The sequence below is a fragment of the Argopecten irradians genome, chromosome 2 (genome assembly GCF_041381155.1).
Source record: "Argopecten irradians isolate NY chromosome 2, Ai_NY, whole genome shotgun sequence".
Classification (NCBI taxonomy): Eukaryota; Metazoa; Mollusca; class Bivalvia; order Pectinida; family Pectinidae; genus Argopecten; species Argopecten irradians.
The window spans coordinates 2,599,068-2,613,198 of record NC_091135.1 but is presented as its reverse complement, the minus strand read 5'-3'; the positions used below and the strand labels follow the sequence as shown (position 1 = coordinate 2,613,198).

Here is a 14,131-nt window from a genome sequence, read left to right as displayed (position 1 = left end):
CAGTTTGCAGAGTAGATTTTTAAACGAAAAAAGTAAGACAACTCAACATATTTCATACGATTTTGTTTTAATTCAAATATATATTATATATATATTTTATCTATAGAGGCATTTTTCAAAGTTGAAAATACAATTGATATAATTAATATTTTATCACAATTCAAGCATACTGACAAACAACTACTAAAGAGATGAACAGAGATTCATCTAGGAATGTGGACTGATAGCTTAGGTACACTCTCTGTGTCTGCTAACAAAACCCATAGACATGCCAAACAAATGTATCCGACTTTATTATATTACATCGCCAGCGGAGAGAAAGTCAAAGTAAAGAAAATATTTTTACAAATTCGCAAATTGAATTTAAGACATTCTATCTGTTTTATGCTGGCTAGATAAAAAATAGTAATATTGAAAATAACTAGGAATGTTTTGAATGAAATTTACTAAGTGTCGTAATAAATTGGTGTTTCCTCCTGGACAATCACGGTTAAAATGACAAAGTAAGAGCCTAGAGCTCTGAAAACTTACTTAAAGGGATATTTTAGAATGCAAGATAATAATTTTTTGAGCGAAATTCAATGAATCAGATATAAAAAGGGAGGTAAATCTGTTAACGTTCGGTTCTTTTACCTGGAATGGATATTGGTTTGGTTTTAAGTAACATGAGTATTATCCGAACTCTGATCCTTATGTTCCCATAAACAACGCTGTAGTTATTGCCAACGCACCAAACATACCTCAACGTCTGCACATAGCATTAGCTATAATTTTTCGATTTTATACGTACAATGTATTGAATCCATATGTCCGTATTAATATTTCGCCAGTAGCAGCAAAAAGCATTGAAGAGTTATCTCCCTTCTCTTGACTATTGAACACTGACGTAAAACAATAAAGTTAGATATAATCACATATAAATAACATGAACGTCAAACAACTGGAATAAATTAAAGAAAAACATTCAAATTGCACATTGATAAATCTATTTAAGACGACGGTGTTAAAGACAAATTTGTTGATGGAGTAGTGAAGTTTGTAAAATGAGTGGGGCTGATAGGTTGTGGGTTGTGACAATATGCCATCTCGACACCGTGACTGCATTGGATGCCTTCCGAGAGGTTCAGTATTGCCATCACTACACCAATGATGACGACTAGACTTCCGAATATCGCCACCAAGATGGGTACGATGTTATTCTTGCTGAGGAGTGGATCCTGTCGAAGCTTCATGACACAAATGGGTGGGATGATAAACGCCAGGGGACAAGCCACCAATACACCCTGTGGGATTTAACCATAACTTTTCACACCTCGAACAGTAAGGTACAGAAACATTTAAATGACGTTATTCCATAGTTTTGTCCTTTATATAATCACATGGAACATGTGAAGCATTAGATTAAACGCAATGCCTCCATCTCTGATAATAAAGATAAAGGCATTATTTTCAATGATGCGTGTAGTACACATTGTATTCTTAACCCGAGAAAAACAAATCATTTCAGTTAACATAAATTTATGGAAAGCGTATAAAGCCCAATTGTCTGTTATTTATATATACATAGAATTTTTATTCACGATTATCCAAATATGAAAAACCATTCGATTTTGTTATAAATCTTGAAAATCAACGAATCAGTTAATTAAAATTATTACAAATGATAAGTTAAACGCTTTAACAAAAAGTTTTAAGGATATTAACAGTAAATATGGTACGCAAGGTTGATATCTAAGTAGGTTGGCTATCACTGTTATACTTACATTTACCGTGAAGGTTGATATCTAAGTAGGTTGGCTATCACTGTTATACTTACATTTACCGTGAAGGTTGATATCTAAGTAGGTTGGCTATTTGAATATCACTGTTATACTTACATTTACCGTGAAGGTTGATATCTAAGTAGGTTGGCTATCACTGTTATACTTACATTTACCGTGAAGGTTGATATCTAAGTAGGTTGGCTATCACTGTTATACTTACATTTACCGTGAAGGTTGATATCTAAGTAGGTTGGCTATCACTGTTATACTTACATTTACCGTGAATACTATTCCTAGACAATCCGTTGACATGGAAACGACTACAGTTATGATGGCCACGCCCACCGTGATGCCTATATGGCGTGATAAGGGTAGTTCTTCCGTCATAGTTGGGAAGAAGGCATTTGACAGTACCTGACAAGTAAGATATTTTCTAAATAAGGAACAAATATAACAACGATTATGTTACACGGTTTAGACTAAATGTGACGCGCAAAGTGTGTTTCAGAATCGTCTTGAATAAATCCGAATTCAATCAGCCTTAATGCTAAGATTTTGATTTTGATTTTGTCCGATGTAGAGTCTTTCAGAACGATGTGGTTACCTCCCTTGTGACGAAGCACTCCACTGGATAAGTAAGCATTATGGTACAGGCAAAAGCAAATCTGGCCACATTCATCAGATTGTCGTCGTGGCAATAGTTTTCTAGGAGATCACCTGGAAACCACGAAATCGATGAAAATCACACGTAACAATACAATTATGGTCTATTGTTGTTGTTTTCTATTATCAAAATTATTCATTCATTTTATTTTATTTGTATTTTTGTCACAAACTAGCTCTTAATTCTTCAGATGAACGCAATCCGCTTTTAAATTTCGATTCAATTATCTACCAAATCTAGCTGAATCTAACTAAATAAGTATTCCTTCAATCCTCGATACACCATCCTACATGTATCATTTTGTTATAAATCTGTGACATGGTGATGACCTTGACCTTACCTTGTGTCAGTCCGGTGAAGGACACGTAACCGATGATTCCCAGGACGATGAGGGTCAACATGGAGAAGAAGATGCTGACATGCGTTACAAAATTCCAGCGCTGATTGGTCGGGTTCTCCAGTGAGCCGTGTATCAGGAATGTATTGTGATGGCACATGTATGCTGAAATCAACATAAGGTGTCAATCAACATCACGTGGCAATGGTAGTGGATGTACCATGGAATTGCAAACTGTGTCATGGATCAAAGGTCAAAGTACCAGTTTAAATCAATTTATAGGACTGGTGCTATTATGACTGGTCAAACATTTCATTAGATTGGTAAATATAAAATATCAATAAGAGCAGTAGTAAATTAAGGACGAACAGTTAAAGAACACTTAGATGTAATCACTTGTAAAATCAGGAGTCTCCGGAGTCTATGTTTAACGGTCTGGTAGAAATTATCTTTAGAGAGACAATGTTGATCAAGATATTATTATCATATTAGTCCTTACCGAACGCCATTATGCCGATAGCCTGGGCTACGTTAGGGGAGACAACTCGCCATGCATCTTCAGTTGGAGGACTGAAAGCAACATTTTTATAACGAAAAGTTTTATGTCAATCACAAGTGTTCAACGATATCTATGCCGTATTTGAATATCTATGGGAGAACTGTAAATATCAAAATTGAAATAACATAGATTTCTCAATATCGTTATCAACAATGCACACTACACAACTCTATACATATACCTGTCGGATTTCTAAAAACAACAGCGAGATGTTTTAGATTCAATACAAGTCAATGATAGCTATCAAAGAAATCGTTTTGAATTATTACACTCATTCTACATCGTTTATGAGGTTTATTCTTGTACTAAAATCTTGAGGGCTCATTTTTCTTTGAAATCATTGCACCGTTGTGTCAGCCAATCAGAGGTGACGTTACAAACTGTGACGTCAGCTTTTACATTATAAAATAACAGTAAGTTTGAAGCCAATAAAAAAATCTCTTTACAAGCAAGAGCAAGTGATAACTAATGTAGCATGTTACCTTTTTTAAACCTTGACAAACTTATGATTACAAAAGTGCACTTACATGTTTACACGATTTTACTTACATGCATACGCGATTTTACTTACATGTTGTGAGCAAAGGTTCCGAGCCGGATACAGATGCATATTAAGATGAACAATACTAAAACTAGCGACAAAAATGCCCACTGAAAAAAAAAAAAACTATTAAAATAGTTTTCGATATTACCCATAAAAAGTCAAAACTATTCATAAAGTAAGCCATTAAATCAAATCATAGCTGAATTAATTTTATACAGTTTCAATAAATATGCTACAACTATTAACATCGTTTACTGTAGCACTTCAGCATACCATTGCAGAATTTTATAACCACAATAAAATATACATTAACGTAGAATTTCCAGGCAGACCACATATCAAATGTTGAGTTGATTTATATGTTACGTAACTACAGCATATCCTGTCTGCCATGTGTCTGAATCCATGTATTTAGATATATGTATTTTTATTTCAGCGTCGTTCTCCCTTTCTTTCAGGGTTTTGCTGTATCTCAAAAAATATACAATTGCTTCAATTCTATTCAGTTAGCTTTGGTACATCCTCGATATTCCAGGGGTTCCGATCACTTACGATCTCTACACCCCTGGACTATCTCATAGTGAAATTGAAGGCAGGTCAGCGGAAAACATTTGACCAATCACAGGCTAGCAAAGATTTCCTTTGAAGCATACAGAGAGCGACGCCTAACATCAAAGCCACACAGTCAACCACAATGTACCGTTATACGGCTCTTTTGATTACATCAAAGGGACTGAATTACCTGTACTGTCATGTTGTCTCCAGTTTTGAGTATGAGATAATCCAGGGGTGTAAAGATCGTAGTGATCGGAACCCCTAGAGTATCGAGAATGGCTTTGGTATGGCTATACCCTAACACTTAACAAGAATTTGGTATTAAATATCCATATATAGTAAATATTATTTAGTAAAAGTCAATGGTTCCTTGCGAAGGTATTTAAATGGAATAAAAGACATATTTTGTGGTAAGGCCTTTCTGCTTTCACAGGCGTCATCAGGCGGAAATATTAGTAAACGTTATACATCTGACATTAATGCGCGTTACCATATTTGGATAAAAAGACAGCTGCCTAAAGCTAGTTTCCTATTTACGTAACTTATCTCAATATTGAATTCTGCAGCATTAAACGGAGTTGGAGCCTTGCAAATTTATATACCCGATATTACGACATACGGGATACATTTTTGTATGTAACGACAATGATATATACTCATTTTACCTTGTTTTACTATATCTTACTCACTTTACTGACATTGAATCTATCGCGATATAACGACAATGATACATGTATACTTACATCATTGAGTTTTATTCTATTGCGATACAACGACAATGATACATGTATACTTACATTATTGAGTTTTATTCTATTGCGATATAACGACAATGATACATTACATGTATACTTACTATACTGAGTTTGAATCTATCGCGATATAACGACAATGATACATGTATACTTACTTTATTGAGTTTTATTCTATTGCGATATAACGACAATGATACATTACATGTATACTTACTATACTGAGTTTGAATCTATCGCGATATAAAGACAATGATACATGTATACTTACGTTATTGAGTTTTATTCTATTGCGATATAGCGACAATGATACAGTACATGTATGCTTACTATACTGAGTTTGAATCCATCGCGATATAACGACAATGATACATGTATACTTACCTTATTGAGTTTTATTCTATTGCGATATAACGAAAATGATACAGTACATGTATGCTTACTATACTGAGTTTGAATCTATCGCGATATAACGACAATGATACATGTATACTAACTTTATTGAGTTTTATTCTATTGCGATTTAACGACAATGATACAGCACATGTATACTTACTTTATTGAGTTTGAATCTATTGCGATATTACGACGATGGTACATTTATATTTACTTTACTGAGTTTGAATCTATCGCGATATAACGACAATGATACAGTACATGTATACTTGCTATACTGAGTTTGAATCTATCGCGATATAACGACCATGATACAGTACATGTATACTTGCTATACTGAGTTTGAATCTATCGCGATATAACGACATTGATACATGTATACTTACTTTATTGAGTTTTATTCTATTGCGATATAACGACAATGATACAGTACATGTATACTTACTATACTGAGTTTGAATCTATCGCGATATAACGACAATGATACAGTACATGTATACTTACTATACTGAGTTTGAATCTATCGCGATATTACGACGATCGTACATCTATACTTACTTTACTGAGTTTGAATATATTGCCATATAACGACAATGATACATGTATACTTACTTTACTGAGTTTTGCTATATCACGATATAACGACAAAGGTAGGGTGACTAGCAGAGTGGCCAGAAATATAATGAATTGTCTGTTAGCCAGCACCGTATCCCCTAGGGTATCTACAACACAAAATATTATATATCAAAAACATATACCGATTCTTTTTATAATAAAGGCATGCATACCTCTGAATACATTTGTAAAATCATGTTAATCCGTGAAGTTGCAGTCATAAGCATCAACATGTTAATGTGAAAGTTATACCACAAACATCTGTCTTGAAGAATCTGTTTCAATTATTGCGATATTAATAATTTTGATTTTGTTCACTTTCTTCTCAAACAATAGCTTAGTGTATGGTAGAGAATTCAGTTCTTAATACAAAAACTAGTATATATATGTTCCGTTTATGAGTGATAAATAATTTGTCAAATCTTTATTAATACATATTGGTTATGTAATCTGAATCAGTTTTGACACCTGCTACCTGTGTAATAATATGTAAGCAACGATTAGACAAAACACATGCAATGATTATCCGCATCACACGGTCGACAAACGATTGTGTGTGTCAAATTTCAAGTCTATAAGTCTATATACATATTTCTCTCATGCCTACACGTGTAATACTGGCTGGTCCAGGGCAATACACCAATGTCGTCTGAGGCGGTATTGTATGGCTACCCATGCAACAAAAGCCTCGTGACGCCACAGCGTCAACAAAATAACTGTTTTCTCAGTACGATTTTAACTTTTTTTTTTCAGTGAAATTTGCGTTGAAAATAACGACCATGTTTTTTTTGTATGGAAAATTGACTTTTTCGAATTTATTTCAAAATGGTGGAATATCATAGTAGTAAAACTACAATTAAACGTCAAGGTATTAGAGAAAATTACTCATTCATACGTGGATATTAAAGGCAGGGATATTCTACCCTCGGGATCACAAAATGTTGTAAAACCCTCGGGTAGAATATCTCTATCCTTCATATCCACATATGAAAGAGGCCTATACTACAAGATATGAATACACCATCACCTTATATGGTACAAGGGCGTGCCATAAAATGTGCAAGGTTTGTGGGTCCAATACATCATATATACCATATCCCCGTTCATTCTATATCCAAATATGTTTAAAAGGACCATAAGAGATGTGAAAGAGCACAACAGCATGACATCGGATACATTAAAATAAAGAAAATGAGTGTTTATATGCAGATAACACGGTTATCCCTTGGATACCAGCACCCTTAAGGTTACATGATCGAGGGAATAGGTCTAGTTGACAAACTTTGGAAACGGTAAACTACGACAACACGATAACCAGAGGTAAGCCTCAAGGATTGGAAAAAGTCAGACATAACCATTTAAGAAAAATATGTCATTAATTTTCTATGCATGCACTGAATATCTTATGTAAGCTATAACATTAGATCCAGTGGCTAATTCATTTGAAGTTTTTTTATCCCATAGTTTGTGTTGGAAGGGGAACAAATGAGGCAGTCCTAATTATTCCAATAAAATTCATCGATGGATTGAGGTATATATAGGGTTGATACAGTGAAAGATATATCCCTCTATCATCAGGGAATTGGTAAGCATAGAACGCCTATATAAAATCGTATTAAATTGAAAGCAAGCGAAGGTACAAAGTGTGCCTGAATATTGTTTTAGATATATTGATGTGGTGTGGCTCTTCAGGATATTAATTTCAGAATTCATTCGTGTCCTATCACTTGTTATTTCCTGTAGTAAATGATGAATTTAATAATTTGCTTAAAGCTTTATTTCCATTTCATTTTGTAACAAGACACAGAAGCTGACGTAAAATTTGGTTATTATATAGGGTGTCTTAAAATTCCTGTTATTGATTCTTTATTCAGAATATTGTTAAAAATGTCCTAGCACATACTTATATACTTGTAATTACTTAGTAATACTGTATATAGAATAGGTATGACAATAATACAGGTAAAGTCCTTAGTTAAGTGCAGTTCATGTCGGCTTAGAAAAGAAATGGTCAGGCTGAGTGTCTACTCAGGTGGTCAGATACCTCGATCACCAGTGAAAAACTTGAATTATAAAATCATATCTTACTATATCCTGGAAAATGAAAATAAAAAAACAAAATTCAAAAACATATATATCTAATTCATTAATGACTAGCGATCTGCTGTGTAGAGGACGGACAAGCGTTTTAACATCGAGACCTTTAGTTAGGTAGATGGATTTATTTACAGATATACTTACTACAGTATATCATAGCTTTCACATTAAAATTATGTTCAAGACTTTGTAGGTAACACGACAACATGTTTCCTTGGATAACGTGATGAATGTCAGGTATCGTTCAGGTATTCAGTTCTCATTTCATAATGAAGCAATCATATTTCTAATAGCAGGCCTACATCATAAAGTACAATATTAAAAATGTAAAGTAGCCCAGCAAAACAAAATATGGAGTGTTTGGGTTCACTTCCTATACTAAATTCCTTTAAATCGTATTTATTTCCCTTGGCATAGTTTATTGTTATATCGTCGCTTTCTAATTAATATTACGTGTCTCTCGTTTATCTAATATTACACGAATAGTGTTTCGTTCATTGTTACGAAAAACATACAGAATAAAGGCATGCTATACAATTCATCACATAACTAGCTTTTATCTATATCTGCTCCTTATTCCTAAGACAAACGTTTGTTTCTATAAACTTTTTGAGACCTATAACAATGGACAGCTTACCTTCTCCGCCTAAGCTGACAATAACTTTGGTGATGGTGTCTCCTATAATAACCTGGTAGCTTATCATGGCTGAAACAGATCAAATCTAACTCAAATCAACGCTTAAGCATGTATGGTACAATCTTTTTAATTCTTATAAACTTGTTAGCTGTTGAAAGTTGTTTGAGGAATTGTATAACTTACTAATATTTATTTTCATTTTTATTCTATTTTTTTGTGCTAAGAAAGGTGCATATATCATATAACAGCATAAAACTATGCGAAAACATAATGTGTTTATTATGTATAGTTGGATTCATAGCCTGAACCTGTTAGAACTTAACGGCAGATTGAGATATAATGCTTTTACTTCACATTCCTCGAATTGAAGGATATCTTTAATGTTACATGTGCCGTGGGCGAAAAATTTTATATGTATTTTTTTCTTCAGTAATCTATTGAAAACATTAAGTTGTAATGAATTAAGCAGTGGAAATCATTCAAACGGCTTCAGATGCCTTATAAACGATGGTTACAACACAGAAATTGAATACTCTAAAATTTGTGTTTTTTATGCCTTATGTATGCTTAGATGGAAACATACACGTACCTGTAGACATAACTTTACGATTACTAAAATCAGGTACAAATGCAAAATGAAATTGCAGACAACAACAAGACTTCATGTTCTGACCGTATGTATTCATTTCACTTCACTATCGATATAAATATAATAAGTATTGGCAGTACTGCCAAAAATCACTTTCAGCTCTTTTTGTACTTGTAAAATTAAAACCGATGCATTGAAATTACTGTACTTCTCAAAATGTTGGTAATTTTTGGTGATAAATAACATATTGAAAGCTCTTTTTGATTCGTGAATGCGAAAATAACGGCACATATATCTTTATCTAAGGACTAGAACACGATAAAGTTGAATACTTATTACTCTACCTTGAGAGGATAAAGGAACTGAAGAGTAGTGAGTATGTAGAATCCAGGCCGTCCACACGCCACTAGTATCATATCCTGTTAGAGAGAAATAACATTTGTAGAAAATAGGGCCGTGACTCATTCAATAAAAAACAGGTTTAAATTCATAAATATGTAGTGAAAATATCAAGCGTACAAACACGTTTGACCGGGGTGTACATCAACTTGATTTTTGGTGTGCATACATTTGCGTCTACACTTGATAGCAATAACGCTACTCACAATGCTTTTCATTAAAGCATTAGACAGAAAGTTAACAGTATCAATGAAGTCGAGAGTTATCGAACTTCTTATGTCTCCTGAAAATACATCTTTCAAACACAAATTAAAGGAATATTATACAAAAGTAAGCGGGAAAGGGACCATTTTCATCAACATATTAAGAAAATAACTCAATTTCAGCTATCCATCAGATATCGGACATGCTAAACCCTTACAAAAATATTTTGTTTGCGTTCTGTCAATTTTAACTCTCTTTCCTACGGGCAAGTTAAACACTATTAATTAATATAATTTCGCCCTTTGAATTATTTTGAAATATTGTTTGGATATATTACATACCTGGTAACTGTTTGTATTTGATAATTTCCCCGACTCGATTAGAATTAATACCGAATAATCTGAAAGAAAGAGAAATGTCTTGTTAATGCAGAGATAAGCTTTATCTTCGTGTTATTTACTTGTTCAACGTTTAAACGGCAGCGTTTCAGATAAATACTCTGTCGTCATTGAAGCGTGAAGAATTAATGTCATCAGGTCATACCAATGTGAAGCACCTTGGTAATAAACATTATCGTTTGCACTGAAACATCTTAAAGCTAGCTGCTTTATGTTGTATTTGGTTTATTAAAAAACATAATGTGGTTTTAAGGGTATTTTCAGGGTCGTTATATGGCTTGAAAACTGTAAAAGGAATTTACTCACTGACACAGGTTCAATAAAAGTATAATTAAATCTTCCCAAACACTTATATTAACGGTAATTGTTAATACGACTAGATTTTACACTCACCTGTAATCAGAGCCACCAATATTAACAGGAATATCCCAAAGGCAAAGCCTGCTTGCTTCAGCGCGAAAGGTATACCTGTGATAAAGGTGTTAATGCTATAATAATGTTACACTTTATAACAGTTAAGCATTTATGTTACTTATTTTAATTTCATCAGAGTATGAAATAAATTTTGATTGCAAACTGTGTTAATACACGTAGCGCAATCAAGTTTGCAAACAAAATAGTGACATGAATGGTTATAGTCAATTGTCCAGACAACTTGATAAAATGAAATACATTTTTTCCAAATCAATACCCAACGTCAATGTTTCTATTGTGACATCAAGATAACGGATTTCCGCGCTATTCTCGGATTGTTTTTTTCATAGTGGTATATCAGAAATCAGAAACCTAGATTCAGTATGAAAACAAAGGAAAATAAATCATAGAAAAATAACGTTTTAATCATATCTAAGACTTTTAGATTATAATTTTCGTGTAAAGTAACATCATATGAGTATTACCATATCACTTTGATTTGATTTCGGCTTATTATATAGAACACTAAATATAGGCTTAGAGCATGTAAATATGCAGGACGATTATGAAAAACGTCCTCGGGATGTAGAAAGACTGATCCACATATAACTAAAAAGTACAGCATTTAGAAATGTTTTATTGGGAAATGATAGGTCGACTTGATGATAAAACAACGGTGTAATGAACCATAAACACTCTTTTACGTTACACATAAAACCCCAGCTTTGGTATGACAACCACGTACGTCTGGATGGATTTGGTTTTCCCTTTTGTATGCCTTCATACATATTATTTCTCGCTCGGGCACCCTCATGCAAACTTAGATGCCGACAATTACAGGTAATAGATAAAGTTCGCTCATACATATGGGTCTAGTACTATGATATATAATATAGAGTCAGAAAATCATTAAGTAGTGTATTAGTAATTTACTGAATTGCAATTAAAAACGGTAAGGTATATAAGAGTAAAATAGTGTTTCATGTTTACATTTGTTGCTTTTAAGAATATGGATATAATGAAGCCTTGTTTTTTTAGTTTTTAGTACTAGAACAAGATGTGAGTCCTTAGGGAGACCATATCTGATACTTACAGCAAGTATCCAGGGACACCAATGTATCCCCAAGCCTTACTAATCAGTGTTTTACACGAGTGTACCGTTTGTTTTAAGAGAAGCACTAACCGATGATTCCTGATCCGATAATGGAGTTGATGAAGTTGAAGCTCGTCATTGGAATGTTACTGCGTAGACGACCATCATCCTTCTCCTCCACCAACTGACGTGTGTCACCCATACTGCTCGTCTCCGAGAAGTCCGACATCGTCTGAAAGGTCAAGGTTAAAGGTGAAGCTCATTTTATATATTTGCATAGAGTTCACTATGTCATTTATAAACTGATGACTGCAACGGATAGATTGTATCTCTCAGAAGGTGTCTACAATTGATATGGACCAATTGTATCCCACGGAAGTCACAGAATGGCAAGCTGTAGTACCGTTTGTAAGAAATGTTACATTGAATATCTCAAGAGCTACACCACCTATTGAGAGAGCATCAATGAATATTAAAGTTCTTACATTGAAAAAGAAATACCAAAACAGTTTTCACTGCAAGTCAAAAGATAAACGTTAATGCTAGTAATCGGTAGTAAATGCCAAGAGAGTGACGCAGACATCCGCAAACCTAGCACCAGGTGTTAATTATGTAATAACGGACGGCCTTACAAGTGACCTTGGCTTTCGATGAAATAACACCTGATGTCGCAAGATCAGCACATGATGTTAAAGAAGAAACCTTGCGAATATCTAGTGAATAACACTAATCAACACAAGAACAAGACCCTAATAGTAACAGTGGGAAATCTAGTAAGTCCTGACAAGGCTACTGAGCCCACAAGTCTTTTTCTGGTACTGTCAAAACTCCAAAAGGCAATGTAAAATGAGACACTGCGATAATAATTAATATTCATAAGTATATCTTGTCTTACCACTGGCACCACTCTTTAACAACTGTAATAATTAGGTCCTGTCATTTCATTTTATTCAATAGTTTAAAGCATGTAATTCTGTTTACCACGATTATATTGGGTACTATCAGAATATCCGGCGATCGTGAGCTCCGGGGGCATGTCAAACGGCCATGGAAGGTTGTTTGTAAATATATTTTGTTTTCAATAAGGTTAAGGTACTTTGACTCGAATGGAGAAGCATAATTTTGCTATATCAATATAATATCTTAGTCTCACATATGTAGTATACAGTGCATTACTTTGCATTTCGACTACACTTAAATAGTAATCACGTCAGCGTCCGTCAGCATCCATCTTGAGGTATACAATTTACATTTTAAGTTCAACCTCCTATAAGACAACTTTACCATCGACGGAATCAAGGAATACGACGCCTCCGTCATCAGTGATAGAACAGTAATCCAAACACGAAATATATGCGGATGTATCCTGATTTCCTTCAGTTCACATATCGTTAAACATCATTGAGCTGTACTTCCCAAACACTTGTGATAGTGATCCAGTCTTATATGTTCGGTTCACGGAAGAATGATTTAAAATGATTAAATTGTCTCATTTCACTGCGCATGTAACGCTCTATATTTGTAATAACAATCGACTCGGTTATTCACTCATATAAGTGAACTTGTCATCAGTATACAGCAGAACTAACTAAACAGACAAAGTTCTGCCTACTGCGTTTAGTTAAGTTGATATGATTTAATTTAATTACAGATGTACCTTGTGGATATATTTCAATATTAATATAACATAAGTTATAATTAACATTTCAGTTGGTATTTTTCATACTTGGGTATACATTTGATCCAAAGTGAACGATAGTGGATATTAACCATAACTTAAATATCACCATTCTGTATGATTAAGCTAACGATACTTGAACAGACCGTGTATCTGATATTACATCTCCACCCGTACATCTGTCACTAATGACTGTCTCTGTGGCGTGTCTGATTATCTAGAACACTTTAAAAGCTTTCTAGACTTGCTATAGGATTCCACGTATATCGATAAACACTGCATAATTATGTGACATATGGTTGCGTCGGGTTATGTTTAAAAAGATTTTAGATTTGATCAAAGCTTACGTAATACATAACTAACTGCCTATAACAATTTGTATTCCGTCAAACTATCAAACCCATCAATGACAAAACATTTCCATTTAATAATCCTTT

General features: G+C 33.8%; 1 protein-coding gene across 1 annotated transcript; it reads right to left on the bottom strand.

The window, feature by feature from the left end:
* Window positions 1-50: 50 nt before the first annotated feature.
* LOC138314126 (putative sodium-coupled neutral amino acid transporter 11) lies at window positions 51-13,598 on the bottom strand. The gene is given in 13 exon segments (XM_069254303.1): window positions 51-1,283; window positions 2,037-2,177; window positions 2,368-2,480; window positions 2,768-2,929; window positions 3,264-3,334; window positions 3,895-3,974; window positions 6,183-6,292; window positions 8,920-9,004; window positions 9,853-9,927; window positions 10,453-10,511; window positions 10,903-10,977; window positions 12,107-12,248; window positions 13,301-13,598. Coding segments are annotated over 13 exon segments (1,443 nt in total). The 5' UTR covers window positions 13,337-13,598; the 3' UTR covers window positions 51-989.
* Between the last annotated feature and the right edge of the window lie 533 nt (window positions 13,599-14,131).